The 20,104-nt window shown below is 44.4% G+C and overlaps 1 protein-coding gene across 10 annotated transcripts in view; it reads right to left on the reverse strand.

Annotated features, from left to right (window-relative positions):
* Positions 1–15,259: 15,259 nt before the first annotated feature.
* The window catches only part of EPB41L3 (erythrocyte membrane protein band 4.1 like 3), a 221,909-nt gene continuing 217,064 nt past the window's right edge, over positions 15,260–20,104 (reverse strand). For 5 of the 10 annotated variants that reach the window (XM_032602972.1, XM_032602980.1, XM_032602979.1 and 2 more), the window contains 2 exons: positions 17,598–17,714; positions 15,860–16,387 (listed from right to left, as the gene is read on the reverse strand). In XM_032602972.1, the coding sequence (XP_032458863.1) occupies positions 17,604–17,714 (111 nt within the window). In that variant the 3' untranslated portion in view covers positions 15,860–16,387; positions 17,598–17,603. Of the gene's footprint in view, positions 16,388–17,597; positions 17,715–20,104 lie in introns of all 10 variants that reach the window. The other 5 variants (XM_032602982.1, XM_032602975.1, XM_032602974.1 and 2 more) reach the window with 3 other exon arrangements.

The raw sequence follows: 20,104 nt of genomic DNA on the forward strand, positions 1-20,104 counted from the left end.
GTAGGAGGAAGGGGGATGACAAGCAAACACGCCGACACCAGAATTTTCAAAAGCTGTCTGCACGCAGAGCAGCCAGTCCTTGGTAGGTTTTTGGACTCTGCCCATAAAGCCCGACTTCCCTCTCAACCTTCCTACTTTACACCCTCTCTTGCCAACCCTCCTGCCGCTCTGACTTGCTGTGTTCGTGTGCTCTTACCTGTGACTGTCACCTGGCCCCGGGCTTGCAGCATCCTCTGATTCCTGCCAGGTAACTCCAAGCGCAGACCCAGGCTGCGCTGGCTGGTCCCTCTGGTCCCGGTACCCACCTTCCAACATGCTCCCTTCCTCCACCGACTCCCATCCACTAACCCTGATGGATGGAAAAAGTTCACTTTCTCAGAAATGACTAGAAGAAACCTGAGAAATGATTCCTACACAAGGAAGCCAAGCTGCCCCACCCTGAATGTTTGAGGATGTCATCAATCCTAAAGGTAATTTCACCTGCTTTAGAATCTAACCGAACATCCCAGCCAATACCAATGAGACCCAAAGCTGGCTAGATTTCCCCAGATGCTCCTGGTAATAGAGTTCTCTCCAAACAGTAGGAGGAATGTCATGCTTCAAATGGATCACCCCTGTATCTTTTTGTAGGAAACTCCCCTTCACCTTAAATTCAAGTTTTTAAAAATTCAAAGCACCTAATGTTTGCACTTTTCAGAAAGTCACGTAACAAACAGGCTGTTACAAGGAATTTATTCCAAAAAGTAACTTTCAGACTCTGAGGTCAGTGACGGCCATCTCCTTCACCTCCTGTCTCCACGACACTGTGTAGAGAGAAGAAATAATATATGAAGACTCTGATACATGGAAAAATACTTAAAGAGGGCTTTGAATTCTCAAAAGAGAAATTATTCACAGTATTATTGGCATTAAGTACGTTACACAGTATCGTCAGCCTTTAAACATTGTTAAGTCATGTATCAAAGATATGGCAAAAACTAATCAGACTGTCTGTCCCACCTAATTCTGGTAATTGAGAGGTTTTATACAAAAAAATTCCATTGAATTCTTAGTTCTCTCTTTTCAAAGAGTTCCGATAATTCTCCTTGTACTTGAAGGACATGCTCTTCTGTTTTTAAACTTTCCTTACATGGAAAGTTACCACTTCTATAGATCTAGAATTACAAAGCTGGAAGGACTACTGGATAAGAAATCCAATCCAGCTCCAAGCTTCTTGCAGGATATCCTAAGCCAGTCCCCAGAGCTGACATCTTTTGTATGTTTTGCTTTTCCTCACCATCTCTAGAGAGGGGATTCCCCACGACCTCCATCAACTGCTCCAAGTTATAAAAACCCTTTCTTCGCCCCCACCTTTCTCTTTACAGCCCTGACTTTGGACTTCAGCTGTGGCTCCTTCTGGGGGTGGGCATTGCAATCAGTAGCCCTTTGGTGACTCTCGGTCACTTGTACTGGCATTGTCACTCTGGGGGCATTTCCCTTAGACCTCTGATGGTATCCGTTGTCATTTAGGTTAACATTTCCGCAGTTACCAGAGCAGAGGACAGAACTAGTAACAGGCGGTTATTTGGAATCATGAAATGCCAGCCCGAGGAACCATTCCTGCACGAGAAGCTTCTAGCATTTCCTGTGTCCGGGTCCTCACCTTCCCATCACCTCCTTCGTCCGGTGTCCGGTGGACGCTCCACATCCTTTAAGGGTCGATGCCAATGTTGCTTCTCCTATCCCACCCTGGAGAGGCTCTTTCTCCTTTGGGCTAATTGTCACTCACCACTATTACCCCTCCCATCACATCTATTGCATACTGATTTTTCTGTCTGCTTGCTCACCTCTTTACGAGCATCCTTCTGAGTGGCCACGATTGGTTCTTCTCTAGTGTAGTTTATTTCAAGGCTTTCTGAGCCTATAGACCTGTCTTGGGTGATTATAACAATCTAATGCTGAAACACTTTGCGGTGGGGGGGGGGCCCTCACTGCAATATTTTAAAAATCATTTTTGGTGCCTCTTTGGAAACATCCTACTTTTCTGTCACTTTGGTTCTTCTTCTTCTTTTTTTTTTTTTTGTGGTACGTGGGCCTCTCACTGTTGTGGCCTCTCCCTTTGCGGAGCACAGGCTCCGGACGCGCAGGCTCAGCGGCCATGGCTCACGGGCCCAGCCGCTCCGCGGCATGTGGGATCTTCCGGGACCGGGGCACGAACCCGTGTCCCCTGCATCAGCAGGCGGACTCTCAACCACTGCGCCACCAGGAAAGCCCACTTTGGTTATTCTTATCAATGTTTACAAGGCAATTCCTGATGCCCCTTAAACTTGCAATTTCTTCGGCCGGAGTCGTTATTTCCAGCCTAACTACAGGTGGTACTAGCGATGCCTTCATGACGTTACCATCATGCTTCTCTTAGGGGTTCCTGGGGGCCACCCCCTCTGTATCTCTCAAGCTCCCAATACGTGGGGGAGATAATAGTATTGCCTTAGGCTTTTTCAGCACTAGAAACATTCCTTATGTGACTCTGAGAATACTGTCTCAATAAATCTTCACAGTAATTTGTATGTGGATAAGTTAATTTCCTTTTCCAGAAGATGAATCACAATAGGTCAAGAAACTTGCCACCCAGCTGTTCTCCTAAATCAGTGCTCTTTCTACCAGGCCAGTAGTTGTCAAAGTGCCATCTCCAGATCCCTGGCATCACCAGCACCTGAGCACTTTCTAGAAACGCTCATTCTCAGGCCTTGCCCCAGACCTACTGAATCACTGGGGGGCGTCCATGTATTCCGATGTACGCTTGGGTCTCAGGGCCCCTTCACGAGGCCAGTGAGTCTCCACGCTGGCCGACCGTGGCATTTGTCTGCAATCTCTCACAACGTAGTAACGCTGGGTCCCACCTCCAGACCAATGAACTCAGACTCTCCGGAAGCTCAGACTTTAGTATCTTAGTCCTTGGGAAGCATCCCCAGGAAAGGTGTCGGACGTGACCCAACTCAAGTACACAAATGTTCTGCTACCACTTATCAGCTCGCTCTCTATTCATACAAGAAGGGCCCATGCAAATATACAATCTCTCTACAGAAAATTAATATAGTTAACCCACTAATATGTGCACGCCCTTACACACACACACCTTACCTGACAAGCCACGCAAGAATCTTACGAACGTGCATGTGTGGGTTTTGGATTCATGCTGAACGTTGCGAGGCATTGTGCTGGCTGCCGCATGGGCATGGTTTCATTGACAATGTCAGCTGAATTCTCACCATAGGAAAGCATGAGGTCATCATAAACACGTGTTTCTTTCTTTCGTTTTTTTTTTTTTGTTTTTTGCCGTATGTGGGCCTCTCACCGTTGTGGCCTCTCCCGTTGCGGAGCACAGGCTCCGGACGCGCAGGCTCAGCGGCCATGGCTCACGGGCCCAGCCGCTCCGCGGCACGTGGGATCTTCCCGGACCGGGGCACGAACCCGCGTCCCCTGAATCGGCAGGTGGACTCTCAACCACTGCGCCACCAGGGAAGCCCAACACGCGTTTCTTTTTTGCCCCCTCTGAACAAAGTGAACATTGACCTGGATACAGGGAAGGATCCTAGCTAGGGTCACTCCCATTGCTTGAATCCTAACAAGAAAAAGATTTTTGCAGCTTCTGAATTCTTCCCAAGCAGAGGGCTATTTTTTTCTCAAGCAGAGGCAGTTTGCTCTTCCTGAGATAAACTAGTTTGGATTCTCACATACAGAATGAGGGATGCACAGTGTGGAGGGAAGAGGGGGACAAATCAAGTCATTACATCAAACTGCCATTTTCTATTTTACAAAGCACTTGCTCGTGCGTTCCTATTTGGTAAGGTACTTATAAGAACTGAAGGGTTTTCACCATAACAACCCTGGTAGTTGGCTACGGTTCTCTTTTTGAGTCAACCGAGGCTCAAATGCTTAAGGCACTGCCTTAAGGTGACAAAACTCACTAAGTGGCAGTGACTGCTGAGTCCAGAATTTATGGGTTTTGTTTTAGTTTTTGCTTTAGGCCATGCTTGCTTAAAGAAGACAGCACTGGTGAGAGACAGCTTTATGGAGAGAGAAGTCAAAGTTAAGCAAACTCAGAGAAGCACTACCTTTCAATTATACTGTGGTAACACTTAAAAATTACTTGCGTGGTATACTAAATTACTACCCTTAAAAAGCAAACGCACTGCTTAAACCAGTAATGTGCAAATCCAAGGCAAAGCTTATTCATTTGGAAAGATCTCACACAGAGTGTTACTATAAATAACTTTAATATCTGTAATAGAAACTCATCTATCACCATTCTAATTAGAATGTGACTAAAGAAATCAGTATTGAACAAAGGCGTTTGTAACATTTGGTGCGGGTAATAATGGCTTTGAAGTTCCAGGCAAAAGTCAGTTTTCCAAATTTCTCCTCATTTACATCTCACTCGGTTCCCAAATAAACTGTTTTTAAAAATATGTATAATAATGGTGACAGACACTTGAAGAAACTGGAAAAGTAGAATCGCACAAAGAAGAAAACAAAAATCATGATATATTTTCCCCTCAGAGAGAGAAAATCACTGCTACCGTTTTGGTAGATGTCTCTGCATTTTCTGTGTCCAGATAAGCAATCTTGCCTACTTAGCACCATAATGTATAAACTGCTTTTCCCACTTTTATACTTATTAGGATTATTTCCTCTATCACGTTGGTATTCTACAATTTTGGGGGCTTGCACAGTATACTATCTTATGTAAATACCATTATTTATAAATTTTCCACTGTGCTGAATATTTAAACACTTTTTTATGAGCAACACTGCGTTCAACAGCCTTATACGTTAATTTCTGTAAAGCTCTGTGCCTTATTTAGGAAAAATTGCCAGAAGCGGATTTGCTAGGTCAAAAGGTTTGTGAAATATTTAAGAATATATATCTTAACTGATTCTACCGCAGACAAATTACCAACCTACAATCCTACCACAAGTGGCTTTTGCTTTGTATCCTCCCAAAGCTTAGAATTACAATGTCTTGGCCAACTGATGGTTGCAAAATCATACTGCATTAAGCTCTGCATTTATCATTGCTTGTCTTCGGGGATCATTTAGATTTCTTTTTTTTTTTTTTAACATCTTTATTAGAGTATAATTGCTTTACATTGTTGTCTTAGTTGCGGCTGTATAACAAAGTGAATCAGCTATAAGTATACATATATCCCCATATCTCCTCCCTCTTGAGCCTCCCTCCCACCCTCCCTATCCCACCCCTCTAGGTGGTCACAAAGCACCGAGCTGATCTCCCTGTGCTATGCGGCTGCTTCCCACTAGCTATCTATTTTACATTTGGTAGTGTATATATGTCCATGCCACTCTCTCACTTTGTCACAGCTTACCCTTCCCCCTCCCCATGTCCTCAAGTCCATTCTCTACGTCTGTGTCTTTATTGCTGTCCTGCCCCTAGGTTCTTCAGAACCATTTTTTTTTTTAAGATTCCATATTGTGTGTTAGCATATGATATTTTTCTCTTTCTGACTTAGTTCACGCTGTATGACAGACTCTGGGTCCATCCACCTCACTACAAATAGCTCAATTTCGTATATTTTTATGGCTGAGTAATATTCCATTGTATATGTGTGCCATATCTTCTTTATCCATTCATCTGTCAGTGGACACTTAGGTTGCTTCCATGTCCTGGCTATTGTAAATAGAGCTGCAATGAACATTGGGGTACATGACTCTTTTTGAATTACGGTTTTCTCAGGATATATGCCCAGTAGTGGGACTGATGGGTCATATGGTAGTTTTATTTTTAGTTTTTTAAGGAACCTCCATACAGTTCTCCATAGTGGCTGTATCAATTTACATTCCCACCAACAGTGCAAGAGGGTTCCCTTTTCTCCACACCCTCTCCAACATTTACTGTTTGTAGATTTTTTGATGATGGCCATTCTGACTTGTGGGAGGTGATACCTCATTGTAGTTTTGATTTGCATTTCTCTAATGATTAGTGATGTTGAGCATCCTTTCATGTGTTTGTTGGCAATCTGTATATCTTCTTTGGAGAAATGTCTACTTAGGTCTTCTGCCCATTTTTGGATTGGGTTGTTTGTTTTTTGATATTGAGCTGCCTGAGCTGCTTGTATATTTTGGAGATTAATCCTATGTCAGCAAATATTTTCTCCCATTCTGAGGGTTGTCTTTTCCTCTTGTTTATGGCTTCCTTTGCTGTGCAAAAGCTTTTACATTTCATTAGGTACCATTTGTTAATTTTTGCTTTTATTTCCATTTCTCTGGGAGGTGGGTCAAAAAGGATCTTGCTGTGATTTATGTCACAGAGTATTCTGCCTATGTATTCTTCTAAGAGTTTTATAGTGTCTGGCCTACATTTAGGTCTTCAATCCATTTTGAGTTTACTTTTGTGTACGGTGTTAGGGAGTGTTCTAATTTCATTTTTTAACATGTAGCTGTCCAGTTTTCCCAGTACCGCTTACAGAAAAGGCTGTCTTTTCTCCATTGTATATTCTGGCCTCCTTTATCAAAGATAAGGTGACCATATGTGCGTGGGTTTACCTCTGGGCTTTCTGTCCTGTCCCATTGATCTATATTTCTGTTTTTGTGCCAATACCATACTGTCCTGATTACCGTAGCTTTGTAGTATACTCTGAAGTCAGAGAGCTTGATTCCTTCTGCTCTGTTTTTCTCTCTCAAGATTGCTTTGGCTATTGGGGGCCTTTTGTGTTTCCATACAAATTGTGAGCATTTTTGTTCTAGTTCTGTGAAAAATGCCATTGTTAGTTTGATAGGGATTGCGTTGTATCTGTAGATTGCTATGGGTAGTATAGTCATTTTCACAATGTTGATTCTTCCAATCCGAGAACATGGTATATATATCTCTCCATCTGTTTGTATCCTCTTTAATTTCTTTCATCAGTGTCTTACAGTTTTCTGCATACAGGTCTTTTGTTTCCTTAGGTAGGTTTATTCCTAGGTATTTTATTCTTTTTGTTGCCATGGTAATTGGGAGTGTTTCCTTCTCTTTCAGATATTTCATCATTACTGTATAAGAATGCAAGAGATTTCTGTGCATCAATTTTGTACCTTGCTACTTTACCAAATTCACTGATCAGCTCTAGTAGTTTTTTCTGGTAGCATCTTTAGGATGGTCTATGTATAGTATCATGTCATCTGCAAACAATGACAGTTTTACTTCTTTTCCAATTTGGATTCCTTTTATTTTTCTTCTCCTACTGCTGTGGCTAAAACTTCTAAAACTATGTTGAATAATGGTGGCGAGAGTGGGCAAGATTGTCTTGATTCCTGATTTTAGTGGAAATGGTTTCAGTTTTTCACCATTGAGAATGATGTTGGCTGTGGGTTTGTCATATATGGCCTTTATTATGTTGACATACATTCTCTCTATGCCTACTTCTTGGAGAGTTTTTAATCATAAATGGGTGTTGAATTTTGTCAAAAGCTTTTTCTGCATCTATTGAGATGATCGTATGGTTTTTATCCTTCAATTTGTTAATATGGTGTATCACATTGATTGATTCGTGTATATTGAAGAATCCTTGCATTCCTGAGATAAACCCCACTTGATCATGCTGTATGATCCTTTTGATGTGCTGCTGGATTCTGTTTGCTAGTATTTTGTTGAGGATTTTTGCGTCTATGTTCATCAGTGATGTTGGTCTGTAGTTTTCTTTTTTTGTGACATCCTTGTCTGGTTTTGGTATCAGGGTGATGGTGGTCTCGTTGAATGAGTTTGGGAGTGTTCCTCCCTCTGCTATATTTTGGAAGAGTTTGAGAAGGATAGGGGTTAGCTCTTCTCTAAATGTTTGATAGAATTTGCCTGTGAAGCCATTTGGTACTGGACTTTTGTTTGTTGGAAGATTTTTAATCACAGTTTCAATTTCAGTGCTTGTGATTGGTCTGCTCATATTTTCTATTTTTTCGTAGTTCAGTTTTGGAAGGTTGTGCATTTCTAAGAATTTGTCCATTTCTTCCAGGTTGTCCATTTCATTGGCATATAGTTGCTTGTAGTAATCTCTTGGGATCCTTTGTATTTCTGCAGTGTCAGTTGTTACTTCTCCTTTTTCATTTCTAATTCTGTTGATTTGTGTCTTCCTCTTTTTCTTGATGAGTCTAGCTAATGGTTTATCAATTTTGTTTATCTTCTTAAAGAACAAGCATTTAGTTTTATTGATCTTTGCTATCGTTTCCTTCATTTCTTTTCCATTTATTTCTGATCTGATCTTTATGACTTCTTTCCTTCTGCTAACTTTGGGGTTTTTTGTTGTTGTTGTTGTTCTTCTTTCTGTAATTGCTTTAGGTGTAAGGTTAGGCTGTCTGAGATTTTTCTTATTTCTTGAGGTAGGATTGTATTGCTATAAACTTCCCTCTTAGAACTGCTTTTGTTGCACCCCATAGAATTTGGGTCATTGTGTTTTCATTGTCATTTGTTTCTAGGTGTTTTTTGATTTCCTCTTTGACTTCTTCAGTGAGTTCTTGGTTATTTAGTAGTGTACTGTATAGCCTTCTTGTGTTTCTATTTTTTACAATTTTTTTCCTATAATTGATATCCAGTCTCGTAGTGTTGTGTCTGGAAAAGATACCTGATAGGATTTTAATTTTCTTAAATTTACCAAGGCTTGATTTGTGACCCAAGACAGGCTTTCCTGGTGGCGCAGTGGTTGAAAGTCTGCCTGCCGATGCAGGGGACATGGGTTCGTGCCCTGGTCTGGGAAGATCCCACATGCCACGGAGTGGCTGGGCCCGTGAGTTATGGCCGCTGAGCCTGCATGTCCGGAGCCTGTGCTCCGCAACAGGAGAGGCCACAACAGTGAGAGGCCCGTGTATAGAAAAAAAAAAAAAAAAAAAAAAGATATGATCTATCATGGAGAATGTTCTATGAGCACTTGAGAAGAAAGTGTGTTCTGTTGTTTTTGGATGGAATGTCCTATAAATATCAATTAAATCCATCTTGTTTAATGTGTCATTTAAAGGTTGTGTTTCCTTATTTATTTTGATTTTGGATGATCTGCCCATTGGTGAAAGTGGGGTGTTAAAGTCCCCTACTATTATTGTGTTACTGACAATTTCCCCTTTTTTGGCTGTTAGCATTTGCTTTATGTATTGGGGTGCACCTATGTTGGGTGCATAAATATTTACAATTGTTATATCTTCTTCTTGGATTGATCCCTTGATCATTATGTAGTGTCCTTCTTTGTCTCTTGTAATACTCTTTATTTTCAAGTCTATTTTGTCTGACATGAGAATTGCTACTCCAGTTTGCTTTTGATTTCCATTTGCATGGAATATCTTTTTCCATCCCCTCACTCTCAGTCTTTACGTGTCCCTATGTCTGAAGTGGGTCTCTTGTAGGCAGCATATATATGGGTCTTATTTTTGTATCCATTCAGCCAGTGTATGTCTTTTGGTTGGAGCATTTAATCCATTTACATTTAAGGCAGTTATCAATATGTATGTTCCTTTTATCATTTTCTTAATTGTTTTGGGTTTGTTATTGTAGGTCTTTTCCTTCTCTTGTGTTTCTTTTAGCATTTGTTGTAGAGCTTGTTTGGTGGTGCTGAATTCTCTTAGCTTTTGCTTATCTGTATACGTTTTAATTTCTCCATCGCATCTGAATGAGATCTTTGCTGGATAGAGTAATCTTGGTTGTAGGTTTTTCCCTTTCATCACTTTAAATATGTCCTGCCACTCCCTTCTGGCTTGCAGAGTTTCTGCTGAGAGATCAGCTGTTAACTTTATGGGGTTCCCTTGTATATTATTTTTTGCTTTTCCCTTGCTACTTTTAATATTTTTTCTTTGTATTTAGTTTTTGATAGTTTAATATGTGTCTTGGCGTGTTTCTCCTTGGATTTATCCTGTATGGGACTCTGCTCTTCCTGGAGTTGATTGACTATTTCCTTTCCCATATTAGGGAAGTTTTCAACTATAATCTCTTCAAATATTTTCTCAGTCCCTTTGTTTTTCTCTTCTTCTTCTGGGACCCCTATAATTCGAATGTTGGTGTGTTTAATGTTGTCCCTGAGGTCTCTGAGACTGTCGTTAATTCTTTTCATTCTTTTTTCTTTATTCTGCTCTGTGGTAATTATTTCCACCATTTTATCTTCCAGGTCTCTTATCCGTTCTTCTGCCTCAGTTATTCTGCTATTGATTCCTCCTAGAGAATTTTTCATTTCATTTATTGTGTTGCTCATCATTGTTTGCCCTTTAGTTCTTCTAGGTTCTTGTTAAATGTTTCTTGTATTTTCTCCATTCTAGTTCCAGGATTTTGGATCATCTTTACTATCATTACCCTGAATCTTTTTCAGGTAGACTGCCTGTTTCCTCTTCATTTGTTTGGTGGTGGGTTTTTACCTTGCTCCTTCATCTGCTGCATATTCTTCTGTCTTCTCATTTTGCTTAACTTACTGTGTTTGGGGTCTCCTTTTCGCAGGCTGCAGGTTCATAGTTCCGGTTGTTTTTGGTGTCTGCCCCCAGTGGGTAAGGTTGGTTCAGTGGGTTGTGTAGGCTTCCTGGTGGAGGGGACTGGTGCCTGTGTTCTGGTGGAGGAGGCTACATTTTCTCTTTCTGGTGGGCAGGACCGCATCCGGTGGTGTGTTTTGGGGTGTCTGTGAACTTATTATGATTTTAGGCAGCCTCTTTGCTAATGGGTGGGGTTGTGCTCCTGTCTTGCTAGCTGTTTGGCATGGGGTGTCCAGCACTGTAGCTTGCTCGTCTTTGAGTGGATCTGGGCCTTAGCATTGAGACGGAGACCTCTGGGAGAGCTCTCGCCAATTGATATTACGTGGGGCTTGGCGGTCTCTCATGATCCAATGTCCTGAACTCGGCTCTCCCACCTCAGAGGCTCAGACCTGATACCCGGCCAGAGTACCAAGACCCTGTCAGCCAAACGGCTTTGGAGACTGGTATCATGAACACTTACTGCTTCATCCTTGGGTTCAATAGTCAAACATGAGGTGACTTGACTTAGCAAATGTCTTCTAAATTGCATGTTTTCAGTGTTGCTTGAGACATGACATTCATAATTATCTATCTCCCAAGCCTCCAGTAAAGAGTCATAAGATGTATGGTAAATCCTTTTAATTAGTCAGTTTTCCTACCACATGCATGTCATGGCAAGGTGACTTAGATTTCAGTATTATTCAAAGAGAGTGTGTAAGCCGGAAATTCAGCCCCCAAATACTGTGGTTCCTCCTTGTTGCATGGGGTGCTGTGAAAATCCCCATATTATCTTGGCTGATAAGCTCTTCCTTGAGCTTGCAATACAAGAACCTGTCCAATCTCTTAAAAGATTACATTTATCTCAAAGAAACGTGAGAGGCTATTGTGAGTGTGCAGGCGTGTGTGTAACCACACTCCTGGGGAAGCATTAACTCCGACACTCTTCCTCAGAGTTAATCAGCTCTGATAAGAAGTGATTTGTCAAAATGAAATGTCATTTCTGAGAATACAATTTTACCTGCACCAATGGCCTGCCACAAAAATGTATTTATAAAAAAACGGAATAACCCAGTTTTACTTAATGAGTAAATGCTCATTCAAACATGAGACCACCTCTATGGCAAGTCACAGCAGACACTTCTGACACAGGTTAATTTACTGTAGTGAGAAAGATAAAAGAGCATTTGTGGAGGTGCAGCTAACCCTCATTGGTAAGTTAGAGCAACTTTAGATCCCTGTTCTAGACTCCATGTTGATTTTTTGAAAATAGCTAGGATTGATCCTGACTTAGAAATAACATAATAGATGTGCTAGAAGGAATGAAGGAAATGGATTAGAGTAATTGTTAAAAAAGAAATGGACTGAACAATTCTATAAGGTGCATGATCTAACTCACTGTGTCCAGCAGGAGGGACATGGTGGTTCTGGGAAATCTGAAAGGAACAGGGAAGAGAGAATGGGAAAATTCTTCTGGGACAGTGAAACTGCATGAAATCTCCACATTATTAGCACTGCCCTCATTTCTCTCGCTGGGGCAGTGATGTCTCCGCATCAGTGTAGCTCCATCCACTAATCGCAATACTGAGGAAGGAGCAGAAGTGTCCACACAGGCTGCGGCCTCACTACTAGGTTGAGCTCCATGCTGGCCGCAGTGGACAGAAAGCATGCAAGGAAGGCTATTCTCTCGACTTGATAATTCACTCTATGACTCCAGAGAAAACATCACGAAGATTTTGAGGGCGTGGCAACTCCACAACGAATGTTTCTGCAGATCCCTGTGTGATTATCATGGAACTGCAGGTTACCAGTAGGCTGGACCACAAAGCCTTTAGGTTTGTACTTGTTTTTCTGCTCATTTGAGAGACCCACAAATTCCTGTTTTCTTATGACTCTAGAGCTGAATCTTAGAGCAAACTAAGAAGCAAACATTTCTTTTCTGGGAGGCAAAGAGCTAACTGTAGTAGAAATCTTCAGTTCCTGCAAGTGTAGTAACTAGGATATTTTATACACCTCACACAACGCAACAGTTTTCTGTATTAGTAGTAATGGCTAAAAACAAATGTTCTGAGATTACCTAAGAGTTTAGCAATAAGCACAAGCCAGTTTTATACATTAGTGGGACCTAGCTTTAAAACTGCTGGATTAGGGAACGTGAGAAAGTGACTGATTAATCTCCAAATCTGAATTTTAAATTTGTGGGTGCTGTGAGCAGAACCGGTGACTTGCTTGTGATCAACCGAATATGGCAAAGGTAATGGGAAGCCCCTCCCTTGATTACGTTATGTTGTATAATACTCTGTGTTTCGCTAGCAGACTCACTCTAGGGTGTCCTCCTCCATTTCTGGCTTCAAAGAAGCAAGTGTCCAAGGGTCCTTCACAACCACAAGAAGATGAATTCTGCAAACAACCAAAGAGAACTTAGAAGTGGATTCTTTGGGGCTTCCCTGGTGGCACAGTGGTTGGGAGTCCGCCTGCCGATGCAGGGGATGCGGGTTCGTGCCCCGGTCTGGGAGGATCCCACATGCCGTGGAGCGGCTGGGCTGCTGGGCCGTGGCCGCTGGGCCTGCCTGCGCGTCGGGGCCTGTGCTCCGCAGCGGGAGAGGCCACAACAGTGAGAGGTCCACATACTGCAAAAAAAAAAAAAAAAAAAAAAAAAGAAGTGGATTCTTGGGACTTCCCTGGTGGTGTGGTGGTTAAGAATCTGCCTGCCAATGCAGAGGACATGGGTTTGATCCCTGGTCCGGGAAGATCCCACATGCCGCAGAGCAACTAAGCCTGTGCGCCACAACTACTGAGCCTGCACTCTAAAGCCCGTGAGCCACAACTACTGAAGCCTGTGCGCCTAGAGCCTGTGCCCTGCAACAAGAGAACCCACCGCAATGAGAAGCCTGTGCATCGCAATGAAGAGTAGCCCCTGTTCTCTGCAACTAAAGCCCACGCACAGCAACGAACACCCAACGCGGCCAAAAATAAATTAAAAAAAAAAAAAAAAAGAAGTGGATTCTTCCCCAGTCAAGCCTCCAGATGATACCCCAGGCCCAGCTGACACCTTGATGGTAGCCTTATAGAGAGGACCCAGTAAAACCATGCCTGAACTCCTGACCCACAGAAACTGTGAGATAATATATGCATGCTGTTTTGTGCTGTTAATTTGTTATTAAAGCAGTGAAAAGAAGATACAGATTTTGGTTCTAGAAATACGGCACTGCTGTCACAAACACCCAAGTAGGTGGGAGTGGTTTGGAAAAATTCTGAGGAGCATAATAGAAGGAAAAGAAAGCTGAAAATGTGTAACTCCCTTGATAATGTAGAATTTTATAAAAATGAATGGGACTTCCCTGGTGGCACAGTGGTTAAGAATCCACCTGCCAATGCAAGGGACACGGGTTTCAGCCCCGGTCCAGGAAGATCTCACATGCCACGGAGCAACTAAGCCCGTGCGCCACAACTACTGAGTCTGTGCTCTAGAGCCCGTGAGCCACAAATACTGAGCCCACATGCCACAACTACTGAAGCTCACATGCCTAGAGCCCATGCTCTGCAACAAGAGAAGCCACCCCAATGAGAAGCCTGCGCACCACAACGAAGAGTAGCCCCTGCTCACCGCAACTAGAGAAAGCCCATGCGTGGCAACGAAGAGCCAGTGCAGCCAAAAATAAATAAATAAAAATAAATAAATTAAAAAAAAATTGTTAAAAAAAAAAACCCAAGAAAGAATGAGCCCTCACTGCTGAGGACAGAGAAACCTGAAAACACTAGGTTTGGTAAACACGGCAAACATGGACAGCATGGTGACTATGATTAATAATGGAAATAAATATATAGTATTATATATTTAAAACTTGCTGAGAGTAAACCTTAGAAGTTCTCATCACAAGAAAAAAAACTGTGACTATGTATGGTGACCGTGGTACCCAGCTTTATTGTGGTGATCATTTCAGAATATATACACAATATCAAATCATTATGTTGTACCCAGAAAATAATATACGTCAATTACACCTCAATAAAAATTGTAGAAAAATAAAAGAGTGAACTCTTTGGACACAAAGTAAGCATATCAGATGCAGGCATATCAATAAAGGGTTAATTTTCATATCAAAAAAGTGTTAATTTTTCTCAACACGTTTCTTTGGATTGGCTTTAAACACAATGAAAATGATGCTTCAGTTCCTAAAATGAATACTTAGTGCTGACAGTAAGGACAAACTGAGAACTCCTTCAGAGATAAACGATAAGACTGACTCCCCTCAGTAAAACTCAGCTCTGTGGTCAAATCTAGTAATTTTCTGAGGAAGAATAAAACATTTTTTTTAGAGATTTTCAAAAGTCCAGAAGTGAGGTAAGAAATGGCAGCGACTGCACTTAGGCGTTAGGTGGGCGGTTGGTAACAGAAAGGCTGATTCTTAGTCCCCGGCATGCGAGCAGCTGGATGTCAATGAGCTGCAGGAACACTCAGCGCCCTGCAGACCCAGCTGCTAACCTGCTCGTCTCTGGAGAGGATGTGAGGCAGAGGTGTCTCTCTGGTAATTAAAAACCCCCAGAAACACTGGGATTAGAGCACAGCCTCTCTTCTAACAGAAAAACGAAAACTTTGAAAATGAGATTCTGTGATACTAGCTGTACTTTTCAAGGCCTGCACAGGCAACCAACCATATATCTACACGTATTTTGTTCCCCATCTGTCTACACTTTTTATCCTGGAAAAAGACAGGCTTTCTCTACCCTGAAGATGAATGAGGCCTTTGATGTCATGCAAATGTTAGCTCTGGGCCAAACACGTACAATCCTGAAAGTAGTACACTTAGAGAATAAGAGGTTTAAATGCATTTACCATTTTTATTTTGCTATGCGGAAACATACATTCACCATGGCTGTGCGACGCGGTTGACAGTGAAATGGAGAATATAACTTTTTGAAGGCTATTTATAACTAAACACTAAATAGTTTTATTACAGTGGAAATTCTGTACAGTTTAAGGCTTGGCTCTGAACTAGACTGCAAACATGGACCAGATTTGGAAATAAAACACTTTTTTTTCAAGTAAAAGAAGAAAAATCCATTAAAAAAAAATACAAGGACGAAGAAATGAAGAGAACAAAGCAACAGGAGCCCAACGGGTTTTCCCGGAGTGAAATTTCATCATACGGTGAACTAACAAAAATACAGGTCTTCTTTCCAAAATAATGACAATTTACATATTTAGGACTTGTTAGGGAACTCTGGGAGGCTTTCCAGACTGAACGCAGACCAAAGCGGACGACGGGGAAGAAATCACATTGATACGCTAAAGTCAGTACTACTTTCTAACGGTTAAATTAGATGACACAAAGCAGGATTGTGAGCGCTAAATATTTCCAGAGGATTGGAGAGTCGTTACTGCTGACAGGTGAGAGTAATAAACCAGAGGAAACAAGTACAAGATTCAAGTTATTTAATGAATAAACTCGGTTATTGGCACATCTAATCTGGGAAAAACCTGACACACGGGACTAGACAGCTTCTAGCAGTTTAGGGTAATCTTTGTTGATCCGTAAACAAAAGATCTGTCACCTAAGAAACTGCAATTTTGTTTAGACTTTAATAATCATCAGCTATGAAAGGCATGGATTGTTTTATGTGTTACATGAGATCACGGTTTCTATTGTTGGTTATGAACGTGCAGGTGTAGCTGAGAACTCAGACACTGTGTGAAACGTAAAAATGCTGCTTGTTTTGTAATTGTATCGTTGCTTCATGCAATGTCAGTTTAGTGAGGCTGACTCAGATTGCTTTATTATGGGAAGGTCTCTGCCAGTGTCTTTATTAAATGGTCAAGGTCAGTTCTTCTGGATTGAAATTGTCCATGGGCAGATGCAAATCAGTGGGTTAGAAGAGGAAACTCCACATAGACTCTGGGTTTTCTAATGGTTTGCATGACTGGCTTCAGGTGCAGCCTAGGTTATTCCTGCAGAAGAGAGATTTGATCAGTTACTCGTCTGAAAACGCCTGAGAGTTTCCCTCAGATCGAGGTCATGGGAGAAGTATCTTGTACGATTATGAAATGCTCTTTTTGACAAGATACTGTAAAATACCAGTGTACGCCACTGACAGGCTTTCTCTGAAATAACCACATCGTCACCCAAGTGGCTCAACTCGCTGAAGAGAACCTTCTTTTGGTTTTTTTTTTTTTTTTTGCTTTCTATCTTCCAAATTACCTTCTTAATTTGAATATAATGAGTGACGTTTATATTTTTTCCCTTTGAGAGAAGCCACTCATCAATCAACATTAACCGACGTTAGAGAACGTACTTATCTCATTTCTACATGTAAAGCATTTAAGAGACTCTTCTCACATAACCAAGGAGCTGCATTCAGCATTCAAAGCCTTCCAGGGATGCTCAGGGCCCCTCGAGTTCTCGAGGGGCGGGTTAGTATGCATGACAAGTCTGTGCACACACAGAAGATGCTGTCTGCTCGTGACGTCGGCCAAACAGTGGCTGGAAAGGCATGCGCTTTCTGGAGGAAAGCAGGACCACAAGACTGCATTTTTGCTTCCTCCTGAGACACGATACTACACTCGGGGAAAAAAAATCATCCCAAAGAATACAGGAAATAGATGACATCCACAATGAGAGTGAGTGCTCTGGTCTCAAATTGTAAAACAAAGCAAAGACAAAAACATAAACAGGCTAGCACCAAACACGGTGGAAGAGAAAGCTTACTTACAATGGGATAATGCAGCCAACGGAAGGAGAACAGGCTATATTTTATTTCCCTAGTATTTGGAACACACAGATTGCACCTCTCAGAACAAAAGCATCTTAGCTCTGATTAGGCTACATGGCAAGTGAAACCAGATCCGACCTTTCAAATGTGGATAATGGGAGGAGCACAGAGCATGCATTAAGAGGGGACATGCGCAGGACCAGGCAAGCGGACTCTGCTTTCTCTTTATCCTCTCACTGGCAGGGGAGGTAAAAAGTCCACAGTATGGAGCCTCCAAATATGAAACAAAGCAGCAGCCGCAAACCAATTTTCCATCCTCTTGATACCCAGAGCCCTGCAAACGCCAGTGAGAGAGAAAGGAGAGGGAAGAGGCAGGGGGAGGGAGAGAGGGAAGCCCTGGGCCACATGCCAGCCGAGGCCAAGCCTAGAGAACCAGCGCCACCTCTTACCTGGGCTCAATCCTCTCCATCTTCAGGGGTGATCTCGGTCTCTTTATGGACCACTACTTTGGTCACTGACATGTCAGGGTGCTGCTCTTTGGCCTCTTTAATTGCCTGAGCCAGTGCCTATCCCCAGGAAATCACAGAAAGGCAAAGACAAAAAGGAGGCGGGACGTGCAAGATCAGAGCCAGGTGGAGACTCGGGAGCAAGATCTATACACAGTTTACAGATGGGATACGATGACCGCAGAGGGCGTCGTACGCCGCGTACTGCAAAGTCAACTCAGACCGCAGAGGGCGTCGTACGCCGCGTACTGCAAAGTCAACTCAGACCGCAGAGGGCGTCGTACGCCGCGTACTGCAGTCAACTCAGACCGCAGAGGGCGTCGTACGCCGCGTACTGCAAAGTCAACTCAGACCGCAGAGGGCGTCGTACGCCGCGTACCGCAAAGTCAACTCAGACCGCAGAGGGCGTCGTACGCCGCGTACTGCAAAGTCAACTCAGACCGCAGAGGGCGTCGTACGCCGCGTACTGCAAAGTCAACTCAGACCGCAGAGGGCGTCGTACGCCGCGTACTGCAAAGTCAACTCAGACCGCAAGGGGCGTCGTACGCCGCGTACTGCAAAGTCAACTCAGACCGCAGAGGGCGTCGTACGCCGCGTACTGCAAAGTCAACTCAGACCGCAAGGGGCGTCGTACGCCGCGTACTGCAAAGTCAACTCAGACCGCAGAGGGCGTCGTACGCCGCGTACTGCAAAGTCAACTCAGACCGCAGAGGGCGTCGTACGCCGCGTACTGCAAAGTCAACTCAGACCGCAAGGGGCGTCGTACGCCGCGTACTGCAAAGTCAACTCAGACCGCAGAGGGCGTCGTACGCCGCGTACTGCAAAGTCAACTCAGACCGCAAGGGGCGTCGTACGCCGCGTACTGCAAAGTCAACTCAGACCGCAGAGGGCGTCGTACGCCGCGTACTGCAAAGTCAACTCAGACCGCAGGGGGCGTCGTACGCCGCGTACTGCAAAGTCAACTCAGACCGCAAGGGGCGTCGTACGCCGCGTACTGCAAAGTCAACTCAGACCGCAGAGGGCGTCGTACGCCGCGTACTGCAAAGTCAACTCAGACCGCAAGGGGCGTCGTACGCCGCGTACTGCAAAGTCAACTCAGACCGCAGAGGGCGTCGTACGCCGCGTACTGCAAAGTCAACTCAGACCGCAGAGGGCGTCGTACGCCGCGTACTGCAAAGTCAACTCAGACCGCAAGGGGCGTCGTACGCCGCGTACTGCAAAGTCAACTCAGACCGCAGAGGGCGTCGTACGCCGCGTACTGCAAAGTCAACTCAGACCGCAAGGGGCGTCGTACGCCGCGTACTGCAAAGTCAACTCAGACCGCAGAGGGCGTCGTACGCCGCGTACTGCAAAGTCAACTCAGACCGCAAGGGGCGTCGTACGCCGCGTACCGCAAAGTCAACTCAGACCGCAGAGGGCGTCGTACGCCGCGTACTGCAAAGTCAACTCAGACCGCAAGGGGCGTCGTACGCCGCGTACTGCAAAGTCAACTCAGACCGCAGAGGGCGTCGTACGCCGCGTACTGCAAAGTCAACTCAGACCGCAGAGGGCGTCGTACGCCGCGTACTGCAAAGTCAACTCAGACCGCAAGGGGCGTCGTACGCCGCGTACTGCAAAGTCAACTCAGACCGCAGAGGGCGTCGTACGCCGCGTACTGCAAAGTCAACTCAGACCGCAGAGGGCGTCGTACGCCGCGTACTGCAAAGTCAACTCAGACCGCAAGGGGCGTCGTACGCCGCGTACTGCAAAGTCAACTCAGACCGCAGAGGGCGTCGTACGCCGCGTACTGCAAAGTCAACTCAGACCGCAGAGGGCGTCGTACGCCGCGTACTGCAAAGTCAACTCAGACCGCAAGGGGCGTCGTACGCCGCGTACTGCAAAGTCAACTCAGACCGCAGAGGGCGTCGTACGCCGCGTACTGCAAAGTCAACTCAGACCGCAGAGGGCGTCGTACGCCGCGTACTGCAAAGTCAACTCAGACCGCAAGGGGCGTCGTACGCCGCGTACTGCAAAGTCAACTCAGACCGCAGAGGGCGTCGTACGCCGCGTACTGCAAAGTCAACTCAGACCGCAAGGGGCGTCGTACGCCGCGTACTGCAAAGTCAACTCAGACCGCAGAGGGCGTCGTACGCCGCGTACTGCAAAGTCAACTCAGACCGCAGAGGGCGTCGTACGCCGCGTACTGCAAAGTCAACTCAGACCGCAGGGGGCGTCGTACGCCGCGTACTGCAAAGTCAACTCAGACCGCAGAGGGCGTCGTACGCCGCGTACTGCAAAGTCAACTCAGACCGCAAGGGGCGTCGTACGCCGCGTACTGCAAAGTCAACTCAGACCGCAGAGGGCGTCGTACGCCGCGTACTGCAAAGTCAACTCAGACCGCAGCGGGCGTCGTACGCCGCGTACTGCAAAGTCAACTCAGACCGCAGAGGGCGTCGTACGCCGCGTACTGC

Source organism: Phocoena sinus, chromosome 14 (assembly GCF_008692025.1).
Source record: "Phocoena sinus isolate mPhoSin1 chromosome 14, mPhoSin1.pri, whole genome shotgun sequence".
Classification (NCBI taxonomy): domain Eukaryota; kingdom Metazoa; phylum Chordata; class Mammalia; order Artiodactyla; family Phocoenidae; genus Phocoena; species Phocoena sinus.